Source organism: Cricetulus griseus, assembly GCF_003668045.3.
Source record: "Cricetulus griseus strain 17A/GY chromosome 1 unlocalized genomic scaffold, alternate assembly CriGri-PICRH-1.0 chr1_1, whole genome shotgun sequence".
NCBI lineage: Eukaryota > Metazoa > Chordata > Mammalia > Rodentia > Cricetidae > Cricetulus > Cricetulus griseus.
In genome coordinates, this window is record NW_023276807.1 from 153,438,469 (window position 1) to 153,461,253 (window position 22,785).

General features: G+C 38.3%; 1 protein-coding gene and 1 long non-coding RNA gene across 3 annotated transcripts in view; one reads left to right on the forward strand and one right to left on the reverse strand.

Annotated features, from left to right (window-relative positions):
- Window positions 1-264: 264 nt before the first annotated feature.
- Window positions 265-22,785, reverse strand: part of LOC118239640 — a 29,417-nt gene continuing 6,896 nt past the window's right edge. Inside the window, exon 3 of the long non-coding RNA XR_004772323.1 lies at window positions 265-382. This is a non-coding gene — a long non-coding RNA (uncharacterized LOC118239640). The remainder of the gene's footprint in view (window positions 383-22,785) is intronic.
- On the forward strand, window positions 2,649-20,263 carry Enam (enamelin). 2 transcript variants are annotated; one of them, XM_035452484.1, is made up of 9 exons: window positions 2,649-2,702; window positions 3,815-3,883; window positions 3,998-4,042; window positions 5,350-5,391; window positions 7,344-7,616; window positions 9,180-9,242; window positions 13,763-13,813; window positions 16,964-17,606; window positions 18,069-20,263. In XM_035452484.1, the coding sequence occupies exons 1-9, from the start codon at window positions 2,649-2,651 to the stop codon at window positions 20,261-20,263; spliced, it is 3,435 nt and encodes a 1,144-aa protein (XP_035308375.1). The 2 variants fall into 2 exon arrangements, with proteins under 2 accessions (XP_035308375.1, XP_035308374.1); XM_035452483.1 differs by having other exon boundaries at window positions 3,992-4,042; window positions 16,964-20,263.

Below are 22,785 nucleotides of genomic sequence, written 5' to 3' on the forward strand. Positions count from 1 at the left end.
TTAAACTAGATGTTCAAATATTATTTCAAATACCCATGAAAACTACTAAAATTTATTATCCCTTGTTTTACAATTGAGAAAACTGAGGCTTAAGAGGATTAAACCAGTGGACCAAGACTTTAAAACATGTAAATTTTAGAAGTCAAAATTTGAACCTACTACCAAGTACATTTCCCATCCTAATAACTTGTGAATAATTGTGGGCACCTAAGCCAGGGTTTGTAATGTAGATGTTCATAATAGCTGACAAAGAGCACTACTCACCACTTGATCGGTGAGAGATCTAGGAAGAACCACCCTTCTTTTTCCTCTTCTTCCTCTTCCTCCTCTTCATCTTCTTCCTATTATAAGGGTGTTTTCGCACTTAGTGAGATCTGGATAGCTTCAGAGAGAAAACAATATGTTGGATGCAGAAACAGTATTTGACACCAAGATGGAGTACAACATGCTTCATTTACTAATCCTACGTACTCTACCTGTAAAAACAAGCCACAGATATTCAACTTGATAGCTGTACTCCGGAAAGGATTTACTTGAAAACTGTAACTGTAATACTCCTAAGTCATTAGTAAATCATTAAAAATTAACACACACCCCACAAAAGTGCCTTGACTATTTCGGAGTCAGTCACTGAGTATTAATTGTATTGCATATTGTTTCATTTAGTCTTGGAAAGACACTTAGGAGCCATTTAGTATTACCTCCATCTTACTCAACAGACAAGCAGACAGATAATTTGTAATAATAAGTTTAAACTTCAGTCCAATAACTTAAAACCTAGTGTTTTTTTTACCATATCAAAGAGTAAGAAACCAAAAGACTTCTGCTCCCAGTAACTTAAAACCTAGGTCAATGGGGCATGATGACATGAACTTTAATGCCAGCACTCAGGAGGCAGATTGAAAAACATTTCTATCTTACCTAATGACTATTATTCTAACACCACCTTATTCTCTGTAGCACTAAACTTTGGAAATAGGGGCTCTGAAAACTTCAGTGTTGTACAGCTCAAGAAGAGACACTACACTTCCCGTGCCTAAGAACAGCACATGTGCAACCACTGGGTGGACACAAGAGTAAAAAGTAGGAGACAGCTTTAGGCAGCAAATTCAGTCCTTCTCAGTTTTTAAATGCTAGCATTAAACTAAGCAAGCACACCATGACAAACATGTTCCCTTAGGAAGACATAAAAGGACCAGAGCACCCCAGATCAACCAAGAATGCTACCCTCACTCTTATTGGGAAGAAGCACAATTGGATTCATTTAGAAGTGAAGTCTTTATCATGAAAAGTCAGGTTGCAGAAAAATCAACAAACAAACAACCACACTAAATGAATTTGTCAACTACAGTTTTTCCAAAGTTACATTATCCTAAACATCTGGGAGCTACTTGCCATTCTGGCCAGCTCCCCTAAAATCCTAAATCCCAAACAACTAAGCTACATCTGAGTTTTAAAAGGAACTATACTCTAGGCTTTTATATAATACACACCAAATAACTAAGTTGATCACAGATAAAACATTCCAGTTTAATTATATATTAACCATATATCAACTAGATCTATATCATTCCACCTTTTGAAGGTGGCCAGTGGTTTATGTCAGTAGCATATAGTTAATAGTCACTTTTGTTCCCAAAATATATTTGTATAAATGAAGTTTCTTTACTTCAAAGCCCAAATTCATAAGGAAAGCACCTTCTAAATCTTACTGCTGTAAGCTTGTTTTTCTGAGCTGTTATTATAGATAATAAGAGACTTCATTCCACAGCTCCTATAATAACACAGTATAAATTGTGCACTCGATTTTTTTTACTTTAAACTCTTGTGATGGCAAAACCATTTTCCTCAAAGCTGATTGGTTGTGCATGTCTACAACAGTGCTTAAATGTGATCCTGCCATCAAGCCTCCTGACAAGGAGGGATCTTTTTATGTTAAGTCTTTTGGGTACTGAACATGACACCTTCTTGAAGAATTTTTGTTTTATTATTAAGAAATAAATGTGTCTTGCTCCTTGGCTTTCTTTGGCTTCAGCAGTTTGTAGTCATTTCCACCATAGACTAGTAAGAACATATTTCAAAGACAGGTTAACAAAGTTCAAGTTTACTTTTTATATAGTGCAGCTTCTCAGTGGCATTGGGTAAGTATCAAACATTGTCAACATATATATTGTATAGTGCCAAATAATGACTTTATTTATGAATGTTTGTTAGCTTTCCTACTGTGTTCCATGTTGTTTCTAAATCACTTTTGTAGACTTATCTTTTGATAAAAGCTTAAACTCCTTGGTTTATCTGGTGTTTCTTTCTCTTATAGGTTTTCTTCCTTTAACACTATACCCTTGTACATTTTCCCATAAAGAAGTTTTGTCAACAGTGCACTATAAGTATCTCAAAATACGATGCCTATCTCATTTTCTCTCTGATTTAGCCATCATCCTAATCTTAAAGCACCGAAGATTAAGCTCGATTTTGAGGACCCTCTAATAAGGGTACGGTTGGATAAAATAATTAGCATGCCATGGGCTGCCTTAGAGGTGATGCTTTGCTATTCATTTAATTTATTTGCTCTGTTTCCAAATTTGAGTTTCTTCTCATGCAAAATTCCTTATTTTTCCCAAAAGGCTTATGAAAATTTTGGTGAGAACATGTTGCTGCTTCAGTGCAGAAATCCAACCGCTCTTCCAAAGCCATGTAACTTGGTGAGTATTCCACTAATTTTCTATTACCTGTTCTTTTAATCTATAAGGTTATTGAGTGCTCTTGAGAAGATAAAACCTCACTTAAATATGTAAGATAATGTGGCAGATGTAAAGATTTACAGTGGTTGCACTTAATATCAGCCACTGAGTATTAGTCTCAAGTCAAAAAATAAGTTGAAACTATTATTCAGTTCCATTCTTTTTGAGACAGCAGGGACATTAAAAGATACCCAACATAATTTGATAGTTTAGCAAAATAGAAAATAATTCACATTTTTATGCCCACAAAATAAAATGATATGTCTGCCTGCATGAGTATACAATCTAGAGTCACTGTGACTATTATAAAGATGAAATTGGTAACTGAATGAGATGAACACCCAAAGCTTCCCAAAAGCCTTGATCCACAATATTAGAGACAGTGAGAAAGGAGATCCTCTACCCACTCTCTTTTCACTTCCTTGTGGCTTTGAAACCTACACTGAACATACTAGCTTCAGAGAGTTACTTCTCTAAGAAAGAGACAAAATGCCCATTTCTATCTCTTCATTCTTATTTTTTCATGACAAGCTCTAGAGCAAAAGTGCATCCTTAAAGGTCAAGCCATAACAATAATAGAAATACAGAGGAAAAATAACCCTGTGAAATTCTACAATTTATTTAACTAGAATGTTAATATTTCTATATAATGCAATGTTGGGAACAGTATCTTAGAAAACTTCCAAGTCCTTATTTTTGAAGTGTACATCATTGAAACCAAGGACATGTACAATAGGTATGGTTGGACCTTACTATGCCCTTCTAAGCCAACTTGGCAAGGGGACACTAAGAATCATAAATACTATGGTTTTTCAGGTTATAAACTCTTAAAATATCCCCTCATTCCTCTCTGTGCCCCCTTCTCCCACTCTTCTCCTATCTACACACACACACACACACACACACACACACACACACACACACACACACATTTCTGAACTCTCCTTGATATACTAGTAAAGAAGGTCATCCCTAACTGTAGAGTACCCATAAACTAGTCCCTAACTAACTGCAGAGTACTCAAAGCATAATCATTTTGCTGTCTCAAAATAATATTCAGTTTTCTATTCTAGGTACCAAATGTAAAAATGGAGATTTTCCTGGTTTTGCTGGGTCTTCTTGGTAACTCTGCTGCCATGCCTGTGAGTGTTTCCTTCTTATGTTGGACATTTTCTTTGTATTCTGTTGCTGCACTACTCTTGGGATAACTGACAGGTTACTTCAGCTAAGGCTCTGCATTTCTCCCTCAGTTCCAGATGCCAATGCCCCGAATGCCTGGATTTAGCAGTAAAAGTGAAGAGGTATGTATTCCACTCTGTACTGAAAGAGATGTGTGCCAGATTGTTGATATTTTTTAGAATATAAAAATTTCTTATGAAGAGACAAAATTAAAAGTCTCACATTCAAATCTAAGCAAAATTATTCTCCCCCATTGAATCTTAAAGTTGAGTTGTTAGCTTTGGGGTCATTTTTGTCCATTAATAAAGAGCCATTCGTACCTGGGAGTATTAGAAAGTAAATATTTATGTGTAACTTTAACATAATTCAAACTAGTTATCATTAGTCAAATTCCATATATAATAGAAACAGGAAACTTTACATGTTTGCTTGTTTAGGTTTTTTTGGGGGGGTTGGGGACAGAGTCTCTCAATTATGGAGCCCTGGCTGTCATGAAACTCACTATGTAGACCTGGCTTGCCTCTAATTCACATAGATCCACCTGCCTCTAAACGTGCTTGGATTAGAGGTGTATAACACCACACCCAGCAAAACAGCTATCTTTACCATGGAATTATCTTGTTCTCAAATCCTGAACTCCAAATAAACAGACCATTCAAAATCTTCAAAAGTAAATTATGTTTATTTTCTGTTATTCTATATTAATTAAATATGAAGTCTGACTTCAAATTCAGAAGCTCAGGGGCTCAGTTGGTTAAGAGCTTGCTGTGCAAGCATGAAAACCTGAGTTTGACCCCCAGAGCCCCAGTAAAAAGCTGAATTTGCTGACACACCTACAGTCACAGCACTGGGGAGTGGAAACAGGAGGATTCCTGGAGCTCATTGACTGGCCAGCCTACCCTAATCAGGAGTCCCAGACAGCATTGAAGCTCTGTCTCAAAGGAGAAGGTAGATAGTTCCTATGGAACATTATCTGCAGGGTTGGCTTCCATATGCACACAGAAGAACACATACGAAAAACTGTGCATATGGGGCTGGAGAGATGGCTCAGTAGTTAAGAGTACTGATATTGTCCCAGAGAATAGAGATTTGATTCCCAGCACCCACATTAATTGTAACCTGTAACCCCAGTGCCAAGGAGTCCAACACCCTTCTCTGACCTCTGTGGGCACCAGACACTCTCAGTGATACACAGACACATATGCAGGCATATTAAATGTCTAAATTTTTTAAAACTATATATATATATATATATATATATATTTAAAAATTTATATACTCTAGAACATTTTAATAAATAAATACAAATTTTAAAAGCAGAGAATTCACAAAAGGCCTTTGGATCCTATACTCATTTCTTATGCTTTGTGAATTGATTGAATAAAAGTTTTTCATTCTGTGCCTCATTAATGAAACCCTTTCATTTCAGATGATGCGATATAATCAATTCAACTTTATGAATGCCCCACCTGTAAGTTATTCTTTATATTACTTCTGATGCTTTTTTCATGTTTATATCCAGAATTGGTGTCATGTTTGTCTTAACTTTTGGCAATGCTAATCACTGTCCATGTGTCTTAGTTACAAGATAACCATTACAACAAATCATTTCACTTGCCTCCTTCTCCTTATTCATTTTTATGGTGTTTTATCTATAAATAAACAATCTACTAATTACAAACATTCTTTATGTCTTAAAACACTTGGTTTTGACCAGAGCTTACAGGAGATATTTCCACAGTAATGACAACCAAACTAGTATAGTAAATACTATTAGAAGAAACAATCCTATTCCTGTTCTCTTAAACAATACTAAAATTGTGAAATTTGTTTTATTTTTATTTTTCTGGAGTGAACATTGGTTATTCTTGTGGTGGAACTGTATGCTGATAGTTTTGTTTTGGTCTGGTTTGGTTTGGTTTTGAGACAGGGTTTCTCTGTGTAGCCCCAGCTGTCCTGGAACTCAAAGATCTGTCTGCCTCAGACTCCTGAGTTCTAAGATTAAAGGAATGTACCACCATGCCTGGTGTGTATGCTAAATCTTAGAACAAACTAAACCATGAGTGCCAGCTGATCTTCTGACAAAATTGTGTAATTGTTCAAAATCATGAGTCACTTTGTACTTTTGTGGCATTGTTACAGACTTCATCAATTTGTCTTAATCCTCTCCATTCAGTAATTGTCCTGCAAAGTCTTTACCTAAAGTCATCATAATCAATGTTCTCCTCCTAAACTTCCTGTTGGTCCAGCTTTTCTTACTGTTTTGGTGTCTATGAGTTGACATTTTCACCAATGCAAAATCTTGCATCTGTTTTGAGGGTTTTGTGTGTTTGTTGTTTGGTTGGTTTTGGAATATTATTTGGGTTTGATTGTTTTGTTTTATTTTATTTTCTCTTTCTATCTGCCTTGTATATAGCAAGTCACATTGGTTTTGAATTTGACATAATTTTCCATAAAACAATATACAGTTAGAAAAACAAAATTCTCTTGCTTGGTGTGGTGGTACATCCTCCCTGCCAAAAAAAAAAAAAAAAAATCTCTACCCTCTGGATTTCAAAGACAGGAAGATTATTCTCTCTCTCTCTCTCTCTCTCTCTCTCTCTCTCTCTCTCTCTCTCTCTCTCTCTCTCTCCTCTCTCTCTCTCTCTCTCTGTGTGTGTGTGTGTGTGTGTGTGTGTGTGTGGTGTGTGGTGTGTGTGTTGTGGTGTGTGTGTATATATACAATGTGTGTGCATGTGTATAAAGGTCAGAGAACAACTTAGGGCATCAGTCTTTGCCTACCACCTTTCTTGCGACAATGTTTCTCTTTGTTGTTTGCACTGCATGTATCAGACTAGCTGGCCATGAGTGTCCAAGGATTCTATTGTCTCCATTTCCCATTTTACCATAGGAGCATTGGGATTATAGAATCATACTACTGTGCCCACCTTTACATGCATGGTTTCAAGTGATACAAACTCAGGTTCCCATATTCAGGTGGCAAGCACTTTGCCCATTAAGCCATCATCCAGCCTATCAACCTCTTAAACTGAAATTCTTTTTTTTCCCCTGAGCCAGGGTTTCTCTGTGGCTTTGGAGGCTGTCCTGGAACTAGCTCTTGTAGACCAGGCTGGTCTTGAACTCACAGAGATCCATCTGCCTCCGCCTCTCTAGTTCTGGGATTAAAGGCATGTGCCACCAACTCCCTGGCTTAAACTGAAATTCTTATTGCATCTGCTTTTTTATTAGTTTGACAGGCTTTCTAGAAAGCTGAAGTCTCATCCAGTAAGAGAAATGTAATAAAGTTTTCATTAAAGATCTTAGAATCAGATTCCATTGGATTTTTAAGCTTTTTGACTTAGTTTTGGAAGCTTATGTTTAGAAGGTGAGAAGAGTCTGGACCCTGGCTCTCATTTGACGCTACTGTCTTTGCTACTCTTGCAGATGATGCATATGGGCCCGTATGGAAATGGTTTGCAAATGCCTCCACACATGCCTCCACCATACCCTCCATACCAGATGCCCATGTGGCCTCAGCCAGTACCCAATGGATGGAATCAACCCCCAATGCCCAATTTCCCAAGCAAGACTGATCAAACCCAGGAGACCGCCAAACCCAACCAGACAAATCCACAAGAGCCACAACCACAAAAGCAGCCTTCAAAGGAACCACCAAATGAAGCAGCACGGGCCAAAGAGGAAGCCCAGCCACCTCAGGTGAGGCTTGACTAGAAAACTTTTATGTCAGAGGCTTAAAAATGCCTTAAAGGACATTTGGAAGTCCATACCTTTCCAGCATCCATACTTCCTCCAAAATCCAGTACAAGTATTATTGTGTAAGAATATGACAGTTAATTTTGACATTTATCAGAAGTTGCCTGACAGGTCATTTCCAGTATTATTTAGTTCAAAATTATAAAAATATTGTTGCCATAAAGATCCTTTTAAAACACAGAATCAATCTGTGAATTGTGGGACATGCCTATGATTCCAGCAATATGAAGGCTGAGGTGGGAACATGACTAAAAGGCCACTTGGTTATGTGGTGAGAAAATCTTTAAAATTAAAAGAAAATAAAATATAATTCAGAGTCTCATGAATACTAGCAGACGAGTCAGGAAAGAAAGGTCAAATTCTACACCAGCCTTCATTGGTCATACAATGTTGAGGAAGTCTCCTCAGCTTTCTAGACTTGTTTCTCCATAAGCAAATCAAATGGCTTCTGAAGCATTTCCAAACCTATGCTGTAATGATATGTAATATTCTTCTGAACATGCCACTACTTTCAATACTGCTAGATGACTCAAGTGTAGTCATAATATAAGACAAGAATACGTACATGTAGTTGTCCCGACCGGCAGGACAGCAACCTAGAGCAAGAAGTCCAGGGAGGTGAATGGGGACAAGAGATGCGAGAGAATGACCACAAGACAGGATTCTGATCAAGTGGCAAATTTTATTTTATTTTTTTTCCAGGCTAGCTTATATAGTCAGTAGTACGGGATAAAGGGGAAGGGGAGAAGAGGCCAAGAGCCAGGTGTTAGTTTAAGCAGGATGTTAGAAAACTATAGAAAGAGGATATTGGCAGGGTAAAAAGTTCATGGGTGATGGGGAGAGGAAGGGTTACCTTGGTGAGTGGTGGGAAGAAGGAGGTTGCTTAGGTAAGTGGGCTTGTGGTTGGAACAAAGGATTGACGTCTGGGTCATGTTGTTCCTTCTGAGTGCTCATGCTTCTAGAAGCCATTTATAATCAAAAGACAGTTCTATAACTATGTGGCTTGCCAAGTTTGGCCTAAAGGTTCATGCCAAGCTGTATGACTCCCAAAACGTACACATGGTTGCTTAGAACTCCTGCTGTACAGAACTTCAGAAATAGCAACTTCTGGTTATTTATTATCACAAGCACACCCCTGGATTTGAATACTGGTTTTAGTCACACCTCTGCCTTTTGGGGCCACTAACTTCTCTGAACCTCAGTTCATCTTCTCAATGGGAATAACAATAATGCATAGTCATGTGAGATCTAAACGAGTTCCAGAATCTACTACTGCTTGAGTACAGTATTTACTTATACTGACTATTACCATCATCTACACCCAAAATATTCGGGGGGGGGAAGTTGAGGGAGGTCGGAGGAGAAAGAGAGAGTAGGAAGTAGGAAAGAGAGGTTTAATACAAACAAAAATATAAGCAGTCTTCAGTTTTCAAATAATTATCAATTTCTTTCACTTCTCATTTTCAATCTCACTACCAAGTAACTCTAACTTGTGTTTCTTTCTAGCCATTCCCACCATTTGGCAATGGGCTTTACCCCTATCAACAACCACCCTGGCCAATTCCACAGGTAAGAATTTTCTATATATTAGTATGTGACATGTAAGACTACTACAAGTTCATATACTGTAAATATACCTGTCAGTACAGAGTATGAAACAAAATCAAGTTAGTAGTTATTTAGAAACGTATTTTTTTTGAAAAATTAAGTAAAATTTTCAAACCAGTTGGTAAAATGAACAGGGCCTAAATTACCACTACTAATAACATAAATTTTTAAATTTTATTTATTTATTTTACATACTGGCCACAGTTTTTCTTCCCTCCTCTCCTCTGAGTGCCCCCCACCTCCCCTCTACCTGCCCCATCTACTCTTTCTCCATTTCTATTCAGAAAAGGAAGGCATCCCATGCATCTAATAACATAAGTTAGCAAATTAATTTTAAATGGTTGTGCTATAATCCTCTTACATAAAAGATCATAATACCTTCAATGAATATCATACTTTAATATAATAGCAAAACTGACACAAGACAGAGTTTAAAACTAAGAAGCAAGTCATGATTATATTATGATCTCTTTTTCCCCCTTTTTATTACAAAGAAAATTATTTTACATGTCAATCCCAGGTCCCTCTCCCTCCCCTCCTCCCCTGCCCCGCCCCCAACTAACACCCTACCTATCCCATACCCTTTCTGCTCCCCAGGGAGGGTGAGGCCTTCCATAGGGGGGGTCTTCAAACTGTCATATTCTTTGGGATAGGGCCTAGGCCAACCCCCTGTGTCTCAGGGAGTATCCCTTATTATGATCTCTTTATATCTTTTTTTCTAGCAAGAGATATGTCATTAAAAAGAATTGCAAAATACTGAATTCTCAGAGTCCTTAAAGTTTAAAATTAATAACATTAAACATAATATTTAGCTTTTTTAACTAAAATAATAGTAAAGGCAGTGAGTGGCTCTCAACCTTCCTAACGCTGCCACCCTTTAATAAAGCTCCCTATGTTGTGCTGACCCCAACCAGAAAATCATTTTCATTGCTACTTCATAACTGTCATTTTCTACTGTTAATGAGTTGTAATGTAAATATCTGTGTTTTCTGATGGCCTTAAGTGACCCCTGTAAAAGGTTTGTTTGAACCCCCCCCCAAAAGGGGTCAAGACCCACAGGTTGATAACTGCTGAGTAAGGACAAGCTGTTGAAAACAGCTAATCATCAAGCAGCATTCAATGACTATTCATTTGGCTATGAAACAGGTTTTTCTTGATTATAATTCTCTGACCAAAAAGGTTTGGAATTAAGAACAATTCACTCCTTACATTGTTTTTTCCCTGAAGGGTGGCATTTTTTATTGGCCACATTTAAGTAAGGAAACATAGGCAGTCCCAGGTAAATTGCTTAAAAGCAACATGATTTTCATATTAAAATGACTACTAATCTCATCTACATCAACCTCTTGAAGAGAAACAAAAACTGCTTTTCAAAACATTGCTACTTTGTAACTATTCCTGAGCTTTTATATTTTTTTAATTTAATGTACTCTTTTTAACTTTTGATATTAGTATACAAAACAGTGATTCTGTTGTGGCACTGTCTGTTTGTCTGTATAGGTGTATGCACATGTGTGTGGATGTATGTGTCTACACATGTATGTGGAGGACAGAGGCTGATGGTCACTGTCTTCCTCAGTCACTCTCTGCCTTATCTTAGAGGTAGAGTCTTTTATGGAACCTGGACTCTGTGTCTGTGTCTGTGTCTGTGTCTGTGTCTGTGTCTGTGTCTGTGTCTGTGTCTGTGTAGGTGTGTGCAAATGTCTATGTCCATGTACGTATGTGAGGACAGAGGCTAATGGACACTGTCTTCCTCACTCACTCTCTACCTTATCTTAGAGGTAGTCTCTTATGGAATCTGGACTTCATGTCTTTGGCTAGCTAGCTGGCAACCATTTCCTGGGATCTGCCCACCTCTGCCTCCCCAACCCTAGAATTACAGATGCATAGTACCATACCCAGCTTTTGGGGGGACTGGGAATGTGAACTAGGGTCCTCAGGCTTGCATGGGAAGTGCTTTACCAATTTAGCTCCCTCATAATAGCACTTCCACACATATGTGTCATTTTCTTTTTTCTTATTTATCCTCCTCACCCACTGCTTCTTCTCTTCTTTGGCTCCTCTCTTGATGGTCCCCTTCTTGCTCCCAAAAGTTCCTGCTTTTTCTTTCATGACAGGCATATTTCATTACTCTCTTCCCCCACCCCTCTTGTGTCCTGTAAGATCTCTTCATCCCTTCTCATGGTCCTCCTACTTTACTGAGCTGCACAAGCACACACATAAGCACAGATACACACAAACAATCTGGAGTCCACAATTAACAGAAAACAGCATTTTTCTATTAAATTCTAACTTCTTTTGCTTAACATAATGATTTCCAGTTATATCTGTTTCCTGAAAATGTCATTATTTCATTTATGACTAATTGAAATTCCTTGTGTAAATGTACATTTTCTTTATCCATTCATCTGTTAACGGATATTTAGACTGGTTCCACGTGTTAGTCATTGTGAATAATGCAGTTTACAAACAAAGATATTCAAGTATTTCTGTAGTGTGCTAACTTAAGAGTCTTTCACAAGAAAGTCCAGAAGAGGCACAACTGGGTCAAACAGGTCGTTCTGTTTTTAGTGTTGTGAGTAACTTCCACACTAACATCCATAGTGACTGTCACTCTATACTACCACTAAAGTTTCTAGGATTCCTCTTTCCACACTTCCTTGACAGCATTTCTTAACATTTATTTGCAGGAATGCTAACCATTCAGACTGTGTTGAGATAGAATTTTAAATTAATTTTAATTTTTAATTCTCTGATAGTTAAAAGCATCCAATACTTTCTCAAAAGTTCATGGGCCAATTGCATTTCTTCTTTTGATAACTGTCTCTTCACTTCATCAGACCATTTACTATTTCTTTTACGGTTCAGTTTTTGCAGTTCTTTCTATAGTCTACATATTTACCCCTTAAGTACAGCTGGCAACAATTCCTTCTCATTCTGCAGACTATCTCTTTACTCTGGTGATTGTATCCTTTGTATAAGCCCTTTAATGCTCTGTTATCCTCCTATTTGTCAATTCTTGGGAGTCTTTACTATGCTAATGGAGTCTATCAGAAAATCTTACCTATGCTACCATCTTGAAGTGTTTTACCTCAGTTTTCCTTAATTAGCTTCAAAGCTACAGGTCTTATATTTAAGCTTTTGTTCCATTTGAGTTGGTTTTGGTGTAAGGTGAGAGATACAGATTTAGTTTAAATCTTTTACAGGTGCATATACAGTTTTACCAGCACCACTTGTTACAGAAGCTGTCTTTTTTCCCAATGTATGTTTTTTAAACCTTTGTAGAAAATTATGTGTTTGTAGCTATGTGGGTTTATTTCTGGGTTTGGTTTTCCATTCTACTGGCCTACATGTCTGTTTTTGTATATATGTCACACTAGCTTGGTTACTATAGTTCTGTATACCAAGAAGTATCAGGTATTATGATATCATCAGGATGTCTCTTTCTGTTTAGAATTCTTCTAGTTATTTGAGTCTTTTGTGCTTTCACATAAATTTTAGAATTTTTTGCTATTTCTGCAAAAGATATAATTGGAATTTTGATGGAGATTGAATTGGATATACAAATAGCTTTTAATAATATGATCATTTTTATAATCTTGAGTTTGACTTACATGGGAAGTCTTTACTTTTCTTGTGTGAGCCTTCAAATTTTGTTAAGAAAATTAACTTTAAACATAAAAAAGCATATTAAATATCACTATGTAATCTCATATTGTTGTGTGTTCTAATACAGATAGTTGGAGCCCACTACCATTCAAATATTAATATATCTGTCTGAGATAGTGGGGCAAGGCGATTGTTAAGGCATGTGGGTATTTTTTACTGAGATACCCTAGGATCCTATTGAAGCCTTATAAAAATATTACTCACTAATGGATCAGAAGTATCAATAGGTAGATAGTGAGTCTAATGCCCCAAGAGCACAAAGTTCACAGCACTAACACATCATTAGTAATAAATCATTTTAACACACCTCCATTCTTACAAACAAATGCGTTCATAGAAAGTGGTTTCCAGGGCTAAGGAGAGAGCTCAATGGGTAAAGTGCTTGCTGTGAAAGCATGAAAACTCGAGTACAGATACCCAGAACTCACATTGGAAAAAAGTGGTATGCACACCTGTTAACCCCAGTACTGGGAAGAGGAGACAGGAGCTGGCTCAGCCACTCTAACCAACCAGTGAACTCTAGGTTCAATGAGAGAGCCTATCTCAAAAAAATAAGGTAAAGACATCTGACATGAACCTCTGGCCTCCACACATGTACAGAACATACACATTTCTAGCCAAGCCTAGTAGTGCTCATCTGTAATCCCACTGCTCAGAAGGCTGAGGCTTCCATGAACTCAAGCCAGCCCAGCTACATAATATAAAGCAATGTATGTGCTATAAAGCAAGACCCTGTCTTAAAACACAAAGGAAAAGAAGAAAGGAAAAGGAAGTAATTTCTTCCCGTGTTCATTGTGCTTTTCATCTTTCAGAGAGGACCACCACCAGCATTTGGACGTCCACAATTCAGCAATGAAGAAGGAGTAAGTAGGAGTGATGCTATCACTCAAGTTAGGATTTACAATCTATCAGATGCTGTCATTTAATCCAGTGTCATGAGCACTTGAAATCTATCATGAAAAACTTCTTTAACTCAAGTTCCTAAGATTTTTTAAGTGAGATAATCACTTAATCAAGCCAGCAATCTAAATAAATTTGATACATTGTTGGGCATAGCAGTGAATGCCTATAGTCTCAGCACAGGAGACAGATGCATGGACTTGCTTCTAAGCCCTGCACCACTTAAATGGTGCATTATTTCCTACATGTATTGAAAGATTGCTCACATATTTGCTATGAAAACTATTAGCCTCTTTGCAAAGTTGATTGGTGAACTAGACAGCATAAACAGAAAGAAATTAAGATCATCTTAGACTATTCCCTTCACAAGAAATTGCATTATCATCTAAATATTTCATTGTACAAATACTGAAATACTGAGAAGGTAAATTACTATTCAATTTTTCCACTTCCGTTACAGAGTAAACTGGACCAAACTTAAGTCTTATGATAATATATCTTTTTTAGTATACTCCAAGAAAGTAATCAAATATACCCAACAAATTCTTAGTGTGTTATCAAGAGTATGTCATCAAATAAACTATTTTAGTGGTTGTGAGTCTATCCCTAGACTTTCCCCTAAATATGTGATATGCACTCAGTGAAAGCAGAAATCAATGCCTTTTCTGGAGGAGAAAGGAACAAGGTGTTATTAAAATAATGATGGTGGAATTATGGTTTCAATGATAACACAGGATGCTTTTTTTAAAAATCACTGTAAAGCCAGGCATTGGTGGTGCACGCCTTTAATCCCAGCACTTGGGAGGCAGAGGCAGGCAGAGCTCTTTGAGAGCATTGTTCCAGGAAAACTCCAAAGCTACACAGAGAAATCCTGTCTTGAAAAACAAAAACCAAAAAAAAAAAAACTACAAAATACCCAAATAGGAGTAATGCAGATCATTGTATACAACTTCACCTAGGAACTAGAACTTCAGGTTTTTATAAACAACATTATTAAGTAAAACAGAATAATCCAGGCATTAATACTGGCACTAAATCTGTATTCTACCTCTTGGTAACACTGTTCAATTTCTTGTATGATACTAAAAATATTTTCTCGCCTATCTATTTCATCATCTCTATCCCAAATGAAAATAAAGCTATTTTCTCCTCTATTAGTTTTTTAAAGAAAAACAAGGTCTGGGGATATAGCTCAGTGGTAGAATACTTAACTACCATGCCTAAACCATGGGTTTAATCACCAGTACAGGAGGAAAAATTAACCTAAATGATACATATGTGTCTAAAAAAACCATATAGGTTATTCATTTCATTGAAATTATTGAGCATTCCCCACTGTTCTAGAGAATATCAAAAAGAGTATTTTTACTCAAAATCTTCACATAGAGAAATCAAGTAGGATGACCCCAAAAAATAAGCAACTAAAATTCACTGTAATGATGATTACAACAGAAGGCTATATTGCTGCACATGCCCAGGAGCAAATTGTAAGCCTAACTCTGCTAAGGGCTATCAGAGCACAACTATGGTACTCAAGCTGAGTCTTCAAGGATAAATCAAGTGTGCTGGGAAGAATGAGTGTGTAGGTGAGAAAAGGTTAGATAGGAAGAAGCCATGTGCAAACACTCAGAGAAATAACAGTAGATGTAATTTTCAGCTATGAAGACATATATAATATATACATATATTATCATTTGACTTTCATGACAAACTGTGTAGTTTCTACTATTCTATTATTATTATCTCCATATCACAAGTGAACAAAGTGAACTTAGTCAATAGTCATGGCACTGAAAGTGGTAAAAAGAGACTGCAAGCCACATCTGTCTTGCACAAAACATACTGCTTTCCATGTTATGCTAAAGGATTTAGAGTTTATCCTTCAAGCTAAAGGTAACTTTAAACAAAAATTTAAAAAGGAATATGTTATCATTCTCGGAAACGCACTCCAGTTTCTCCTACTCTGATGGGGCTAACAAAGGAAAATCTGGGAAAATCTGGTAAGATTATACACACAGTCGCCAGTAAGAAAGTTACAATATTTTGGGAGTGATAGGCATAAAAGAAAACAGGACAAGGATGAAAATTTAGATACAATGTTTGGATTTGGTAATTAATTGTCTGGGAAAATAGGAGAGAAAGAAGAAACTGGGGGCACTGGATTTGAGAGTAGTAAATGTCCCTTATATGTGCAATATTGAGAATGACCTCTGTGAGGAGAAGAACCTAGTTATTAGTTCATTAAGTTAGAACAGTCTGGAACCTTACTGACTGGACCTTAGAGAACTGAGGGACAGGCTTTACCTTTCTGAGGTAAAAGCATGTATCCATATTCAAAGTTCTGGAAAGTAACTGATTCCTCAACAACATAGGTATGTAAAATGAGAACACAGAAATGAAGAGGAGAAGGATGGAAACAAAAGCAGACACTGAAATCGTGATGTCCTACCTGTAATCCCAGCACTCTGAAGCCTAAGGCAGGGGGATAACAGCAAGCTTAAAGCTAGAGTGATCAGCCCGGTGGTGGTGGTGGCGCACACCTTTAATCCCAGCACTCGGGAGGCAGAGGCAGGTGGATCTCTGTGAGTTCGAGACAAGCCTGGTCTACAAGAGCTAGTTCCAGGGCAGCCTCCAAAGCCACAGAGAAACCCTGTCTCGAAAAAAACCAAAAAAAAAAAAAAGCTAGAGTGATCTACATAGCAAGTTACAGGCCAATCTGTATGACAAAATACTGCCTCAATTGTATCTAATAACCAGATACAATTTTAAGAAAAATAACATTAACCTGGACATGGGGACATGGTGGCTCGTGTGTCACAGCACTCAGGAGGCTCAAGCATGAGGGTTTTCACAAAGTCGGGGCCTGAGTCAAGAGTAAGAGCCTGAGATCCTAGATCAAAAAAGTGTTTTAACCCTATCTGCACCTAAAGGCTAGAGAAAACACTCAGCATACAGAGGGCAGAATGGAGGAGTCAACCTTCTAGAAGGAAAGTGTAGGCTGTAGTGGTAAGAGAAGCCTGTATGGGAGATTTCCCTGTTACACTAAGCAATTCCAAGCAACACCATAGAAGGAAACAGAGAATGATTCTCCTTTTCTGTCTTCTTTCCTACAGAATCCTTACTATGCATATTATGGCTATCACGGCTTTGGTGGACGTCCTTATTATTCAGAAGAAATGTTTGAAGACTATGAGAAACCCAAAGAAAAAGATCCTCCTAAACCAGAGGACCCACCCCCAGACGAACCACCTCCAGAGGCTGCCACTAACTCAACTGTGCCAGAGGCTAACTCCACTCAGTCAATTCCTGGAGGGAGTCAAGGAGGAAATGACACTAGCCCAGTAGGGAACAGGGGCCCTGGGCCGAATGCTGGGAACAACCCTACAGTCCAAAACGGTGTCTTCCCTCTCCCAAAAGTAAATGTTTCAGGCCAAGGAGTATCAAGAAACCAAATTCCGTGGAGACCAAGTAAGCCAAATATTTACGAGAATTATCCTTATCCAAATATGCGAAACTCTCCTTCAGGAAGACAATGGCAAACCACTGGTACCATGGAGCCCAGACAGAACGGACCTGGGTACCAAAATCCACAAAGGGGTCCTCAGTGGAATTCCTTTGCTTGGGAAGGCAAACAAACTACTCGTCCAGGAAATCCAACTTACCGAAAACCTTCCCCTCCTACTTCAAGAGTCAATTATCCCAACTCTGCAGGAAATCCAGTAAATTTTGGAAGAAAATCCTCCGGGCCAAATAAACCCTTTGTGGGAACCAATCCCGCCTCAAATAAACCCTTTGCGGGAACCAATCCCGCCTCAAATAAACCCTTTGAGGGAACCAATCCGGCCCCAAATAAACCCTTTGTGGGAACCAATCCGGCCCCAAATAAACCTTTTGTGGGAACCAATCAGGCCTTAAATAAACCCTTCGTGGGATCCAATCCTGCCTTAAATAAACCTTTCATGGGAACCAATCCAGCTTCAATTAAACCCTTCATGGGGACCAACGCAGCCTCAAATAAACCCTTTGTGGGAAACAATCCAGCCCCAAATAAACCCTTTGTGGGAACCAATCAGGCCTCAAATAAACCCTTCATGGGAACCAATCCAGCAGCAAGTAAACCATCTATAGGAACCAATGCTGCTTCAAATAAACCATTTGTGAGAACAAATGTAGCCTCGAATAAACCATCTGTGAGAAACAATGCTGCCTCAAATAAATACCCTGGGGGAACCAATATGGCCTCAGTGGGTCCTAAACAGGTTACTGATAGCCACAATGTAAAAACTCAAAATCCAAAGGAAAAGTCACTAGGTCAAAAAGAAAGAACAGTCACTCCTACGAAAGATAGAGCCAGCCCCTGGAGAAGCTCTCAACAATATGGAATTAACAAACCAAATTATAATTTGCCTCACCCTGAGGGTAGCAGGGTAAACCCAAATTTTAATTCTTTTGATCAACAAGAAAACTCCTACTTCCCACAAGATTCCAGAAGAGTGCCAAGTCCCAAAATACAAATCCAAAACCAGAATCGGCCCAAAGGAATTGCTTTAGAGCCAAGAAGAACCCCGTTTGAATCAGAAACTAAGAAAACTGAATTAAAGCATAGTACACACCAGCCTACCTACCCTAAGGAAATCCCTTCTCCTAAAAGAGAACATTTCCCTGCTGAAAGAAACACCTGGAATCACCAAGAAATCTCTCCACCCCTAAAGGAAGATAGAGGGAGGCAGGAAGAAATTTTACCTTATCCTTCCTATGGCTCTAGAGGAAATATTTTTTACCATGACTATAACAATCCTTATTATCCTAATGAAAACTCACCTTACATTACAAGCAATACATGGAATGAGAAAGTTCACTCTCCCAGTACTATGAGGCAACCAGAAAATCCACAGTACCCCATGAATTCTCTAGACCAGAAGGAGACAGAACAGTATAATGAAGAGGATCCAATTGATCCAAATGAAGACGAAACTTTTCCAGGACAAAGTAAATGGGGTGATGAAGAGCTGAGCTTCAAAGGAAGCCCAACAGTTAGGCAGTATGAAGGTGATAAATATGCCTCAACCCTACCCAAGGACTATCTTCCCTATTCCTTAGGTAATCCACCTAAGGAACTTTTTCCTTACAGTGACTTCTATGCCTGGAACCCACCTGAAAACTTTCCCATATATACTCCAGGTCCTACTATAGCACCACCTGTGGACCCCATAAATTATTATATTAATAATGCCATAGGTCAAGAAGAAAGCACTCTCTTTCCTTCATGGACCTCTTGGGACTACGGGAACCAAGCACAGGGACAGAAAGAAAGTGAGCCATATTTCAACAGAAATGTCTGGGGTCAGTCAGCAAATTTACACAAATCTAATACACCAAACCAGAAGAGGGACCATCCTTATTCCACTAACTCCCCTGCCGAACTTCCAAAAGATCCAACATGGCTTGAAGGTGAGAATTTGAACTATGATTTACAAATTACTAGTTTAAGTCCACCAGACAGAGAACAGTTGGCTTTCCCAGATTTCATTCCTCAAAGTTATCCATCAGGCCAAAATGAAGCACACTTGTTTCACCAAAGCCAGAGAGGTTCCTGCTGTATTGGAGGCTCCACAGGACATAAAGACAATGCACTGGCTCTACAAGACTACACTTCATCCTATGGTCTTGCACCAAGGGAGAATAAAGAAACCAGTCCTGTGTATACAGAAAGTAGTTATACAAAGTATGCAAGACCTAATGTCTCCCCAACAAGCATCCTACCTAGTCAAAGAAACATCTCAGAGAATAAACTAACTGCAGAAAGCCCGAACCCAAGCCCTTTTGGAGATGCTGTACCTGCTCTGAGGAGAAACACGCCTTATTCTGGAGAGAATCAACTGGAGACAGGAATTATGGCCTTTCCTGAAGCTAGCTCTCCTCAGCCAAAAAATAAGCCCTGTCTTAAAAGTGACCTTGGAGGAGATCGGAGGGATGTTCTGAAACAATTTTTTGAAGGCAGCCAGCTCAATGAAAGGACTGCTGAACTTACTCCTGAAAAGCTCATTATTGGTGTCCCTGATAAAGGCTCTGGCCCCGACAGCATACAAAGCGAAGTCCAAGGAAATGAGGGTGAGATGCAGCAGCAAAGACCACCTACCATTCTTAAATTACCATGTTTTAGCTCCAAATTAGCAAAGTTTCACTCTTCAAGCACTGGACCTCCAACTAATAATGGAAGACAAAGCCTGCTTAATGGTGCTCTCTCTATACCTACTGAAAATCCTAACACTTCGGTTGGGTTAGCTACTAGGGAACATTCTAAAAGTATAAATATAGATCAACTGAATGCAGATGAACACACTACATTTGAGGCTTTCCAAGGAACAAGTCAAGAGGACCAAGTACAAGGCTGTTTACTGCTTCAGGCTTAGGGATAACTTCAACTGAGCATTCTTGGGCCATGAAAACAACTAGCAATCCTATGTCAATGATTCTATAACTTTGCTCCCTGAGACTTGATTATCTGACCTTGATGATTCCTAAGTCTTTTACCCTCCCAACAGTAGAAATAGTGGCCCAGGTAGAGTTAGTGAGAGTGGGCCTTTGGGGCTGGCTGGATCCAGCACTGTAACAAATTAGTGCACACTTAAGAAAAAGCATGAAGGCCATGACCATTCCTGCCTTGAAACTTGGAAGCTATTTGTCTGATTGTCTCAGTTCCCTCTTTCTTGCTAATTTATCCTTTTTCTCTCAAATTTCTTACACTGTTGTCTGGTTTTGCACATCTAGCAGATTGTTGAGTGTTCCATACAGAGGCCTGCATATTAGTACAGTCCTGAAATGCTGTATACTTTTCCTTTGGGCTACTTTTATTTATTGTATTTCCTAGTTAATACTAGCTGTGTCACTTTTTTCTTCTACTGTTCTTTTTCTCCATTATTTGCTTCCTTCTTTCCCCTTCAATTTTCTCTTTCTTCTCCCCTCTCGATAGAGCTTTCAGTGTTTCCTCAACATTCTCCCTTCATCACTTCTCACATTCTGAGGTAGCTATCTTTGACCATTGTCAGTCTGTGTTCTGTCTCCTAGTGTATAAGTTTGATCTTTTGCCAATTAATCTTTCCTCTCTGACTCCTTTTTCTTCCTAAGTTTCTTTTTTCCTAGTTTATATGCCATTTTCTTGCTATACATCATCTTCCCTCTTTGAATCTACTCTGTAAATTCTACTCTCCAATTTTTTTTCTCAGCCAAAACATCACTGTAGATGATACACCTGAAGCAGCTACTTTTGTTGTTAATTCTCTCCTGACCTCTCCAAGTAGACAGCCTTGTTAGAAGAGCATATTCTAGGAGAATGGAAGACAGGCTAGTTACCAAATCATAGGGCTTAGGAAAGTGGGAAATGAAGAAGAGAAGAGGTTGTCATTCTGGGACTGAGTATCCAGAAAATGAAAAAAAAAAAAGACTAAGGCCAGTATCTGCAGAGGCTATTTGGGGAAAGACTACCTTATGCAGATAAAACACTCAATGTTTAGTTTTCTTTACTAGTTCAATATAAATTATTATACCACCAAATATTATGACTATCATGCTTATGCTTTATGTCCTTGTAGATTATTCACAGACACAACTTCCAAGTATCATAACTAAATAGTGTAAATTATTTTGTAAAGTAGATGTTTCTATATTGTCTTGCTTAGAATATATTTGAATTTTATTGATATTATTTTTACTGTTATTAAAGGCATTTTGGCCTGTTATCTGGATATTGTCTGTTTTGAGTCTACGGGTAAAAATCTCTAAATTACCTACAAAGTTACTTTCTATTCCTAAGGAGTTTCTTAGAGAAATTTTCCTGTGACAGATTTTGTATGACCTCAGAAATTGGTGAAACCCTCCTGAGAAAAAGAACTTGGCCCTTTGATCTAGCATAATGTCTTACCAATAGAAGATTCCCAATAAATGCTGATTGGCTGACTGGCTTCTAGATGCCTTTACACATTCACACTGCCACCGGCTCTTCTGTGGGAGATACCTGAGGATACTGAATAAAGCACCATGTTTCTAGCCTTTTGTTCAGCAACACTTGCACTGGACCACTGCAGACTGTGCTACCCACTGATGGCTTAAGTTCCTCCCCAACCCAGAAGCTTTATACTTTAGTCATATATTTAAAACCACTAGCTTATTATTTTCCCCAAAACTTCAAAGTGAATACTTTCAGTACAAAATGTTCACTTTGTATTTCACCAAAATGAATGAGTGACCCAGTTGTTTCAGTCAATATTGTCATGCCAAGAATGATGAGCCCAAGGCACAGGGGTAGAAGTATTTACCAAACCAGAACTGATATAAAAGTTCTAGTAAAGAACAGACACTGTGGACAGAGACACAGTGGGCAAGGTCTCGTAGGCAGAGTTCCAGCCATGAAAGGGAGTGATATGGTTCTTGTATGAGAGTTGAGAGAAATCACCTGAGCTGCCCCCTGAGCCACTCATGTCAGGGTGCCTCTGAACAGAGTAGAGATGGTGGCTCACTGTAATCCTGAAGTAGTCAATTCAATATAACATTGTTTGCCTCCTTGGGGTGAGGTGCCAGAGGCCATTAGGAATGGGACTGATAGAAGGAGTTGTAAGTCTGGCTCTAAGCAGTGATAGCCTGAGTGCTACCGAGTGAGTAAACTTATTCTTTACGGAGCCGTGGTTTTGGCCTTTTTGTGGGTTTGTAAATTTAATTTAATTTTTTATTGCTTTGTGGTAGTGGGAGTGGTGTTTACATTTTTTCCCTTTGGTTTTGGCCTTTTTGTCACAATAAATATGTTGCCACATCTACATCTGTGAAATATTGCTACTTTATCTGTAATGTAAAGTGTAAAAAAGCACAGTTTGACCAAAAACAAATCTATTAAACTTGAGAACATAATAAAAAGAATGAAAATGTTCCTGTAGATAATGAT

What these genes read in the sequence shown, in the direction of transcription:
- Enam (XM_035452483.1), top strand. Translation starts at nt 2,649, where the DNA reads ATGTTGCTGCTTCAGTGCAGAAATCCAACCGCTCTTCCAAAGCCATGT. An exon ending in AGGAAGCCCAGCCACCTCAG is followed by an intron (nt 7,617 to 9,179) that starts GTGAGGCTTGAC and finishes GTTTCTTTCTAG; the next exon opens with CCATTCCCACCATTTGGCAA. An exon ending in AATTCAGCAATGAAGAAGGA is followed by an intron (nt 13,814 to 16,963) that starts GTAAGTAGGAGT and finishes TCTTTCCTACAG; the next exon opens with AATCCTTACTATGCATATTA.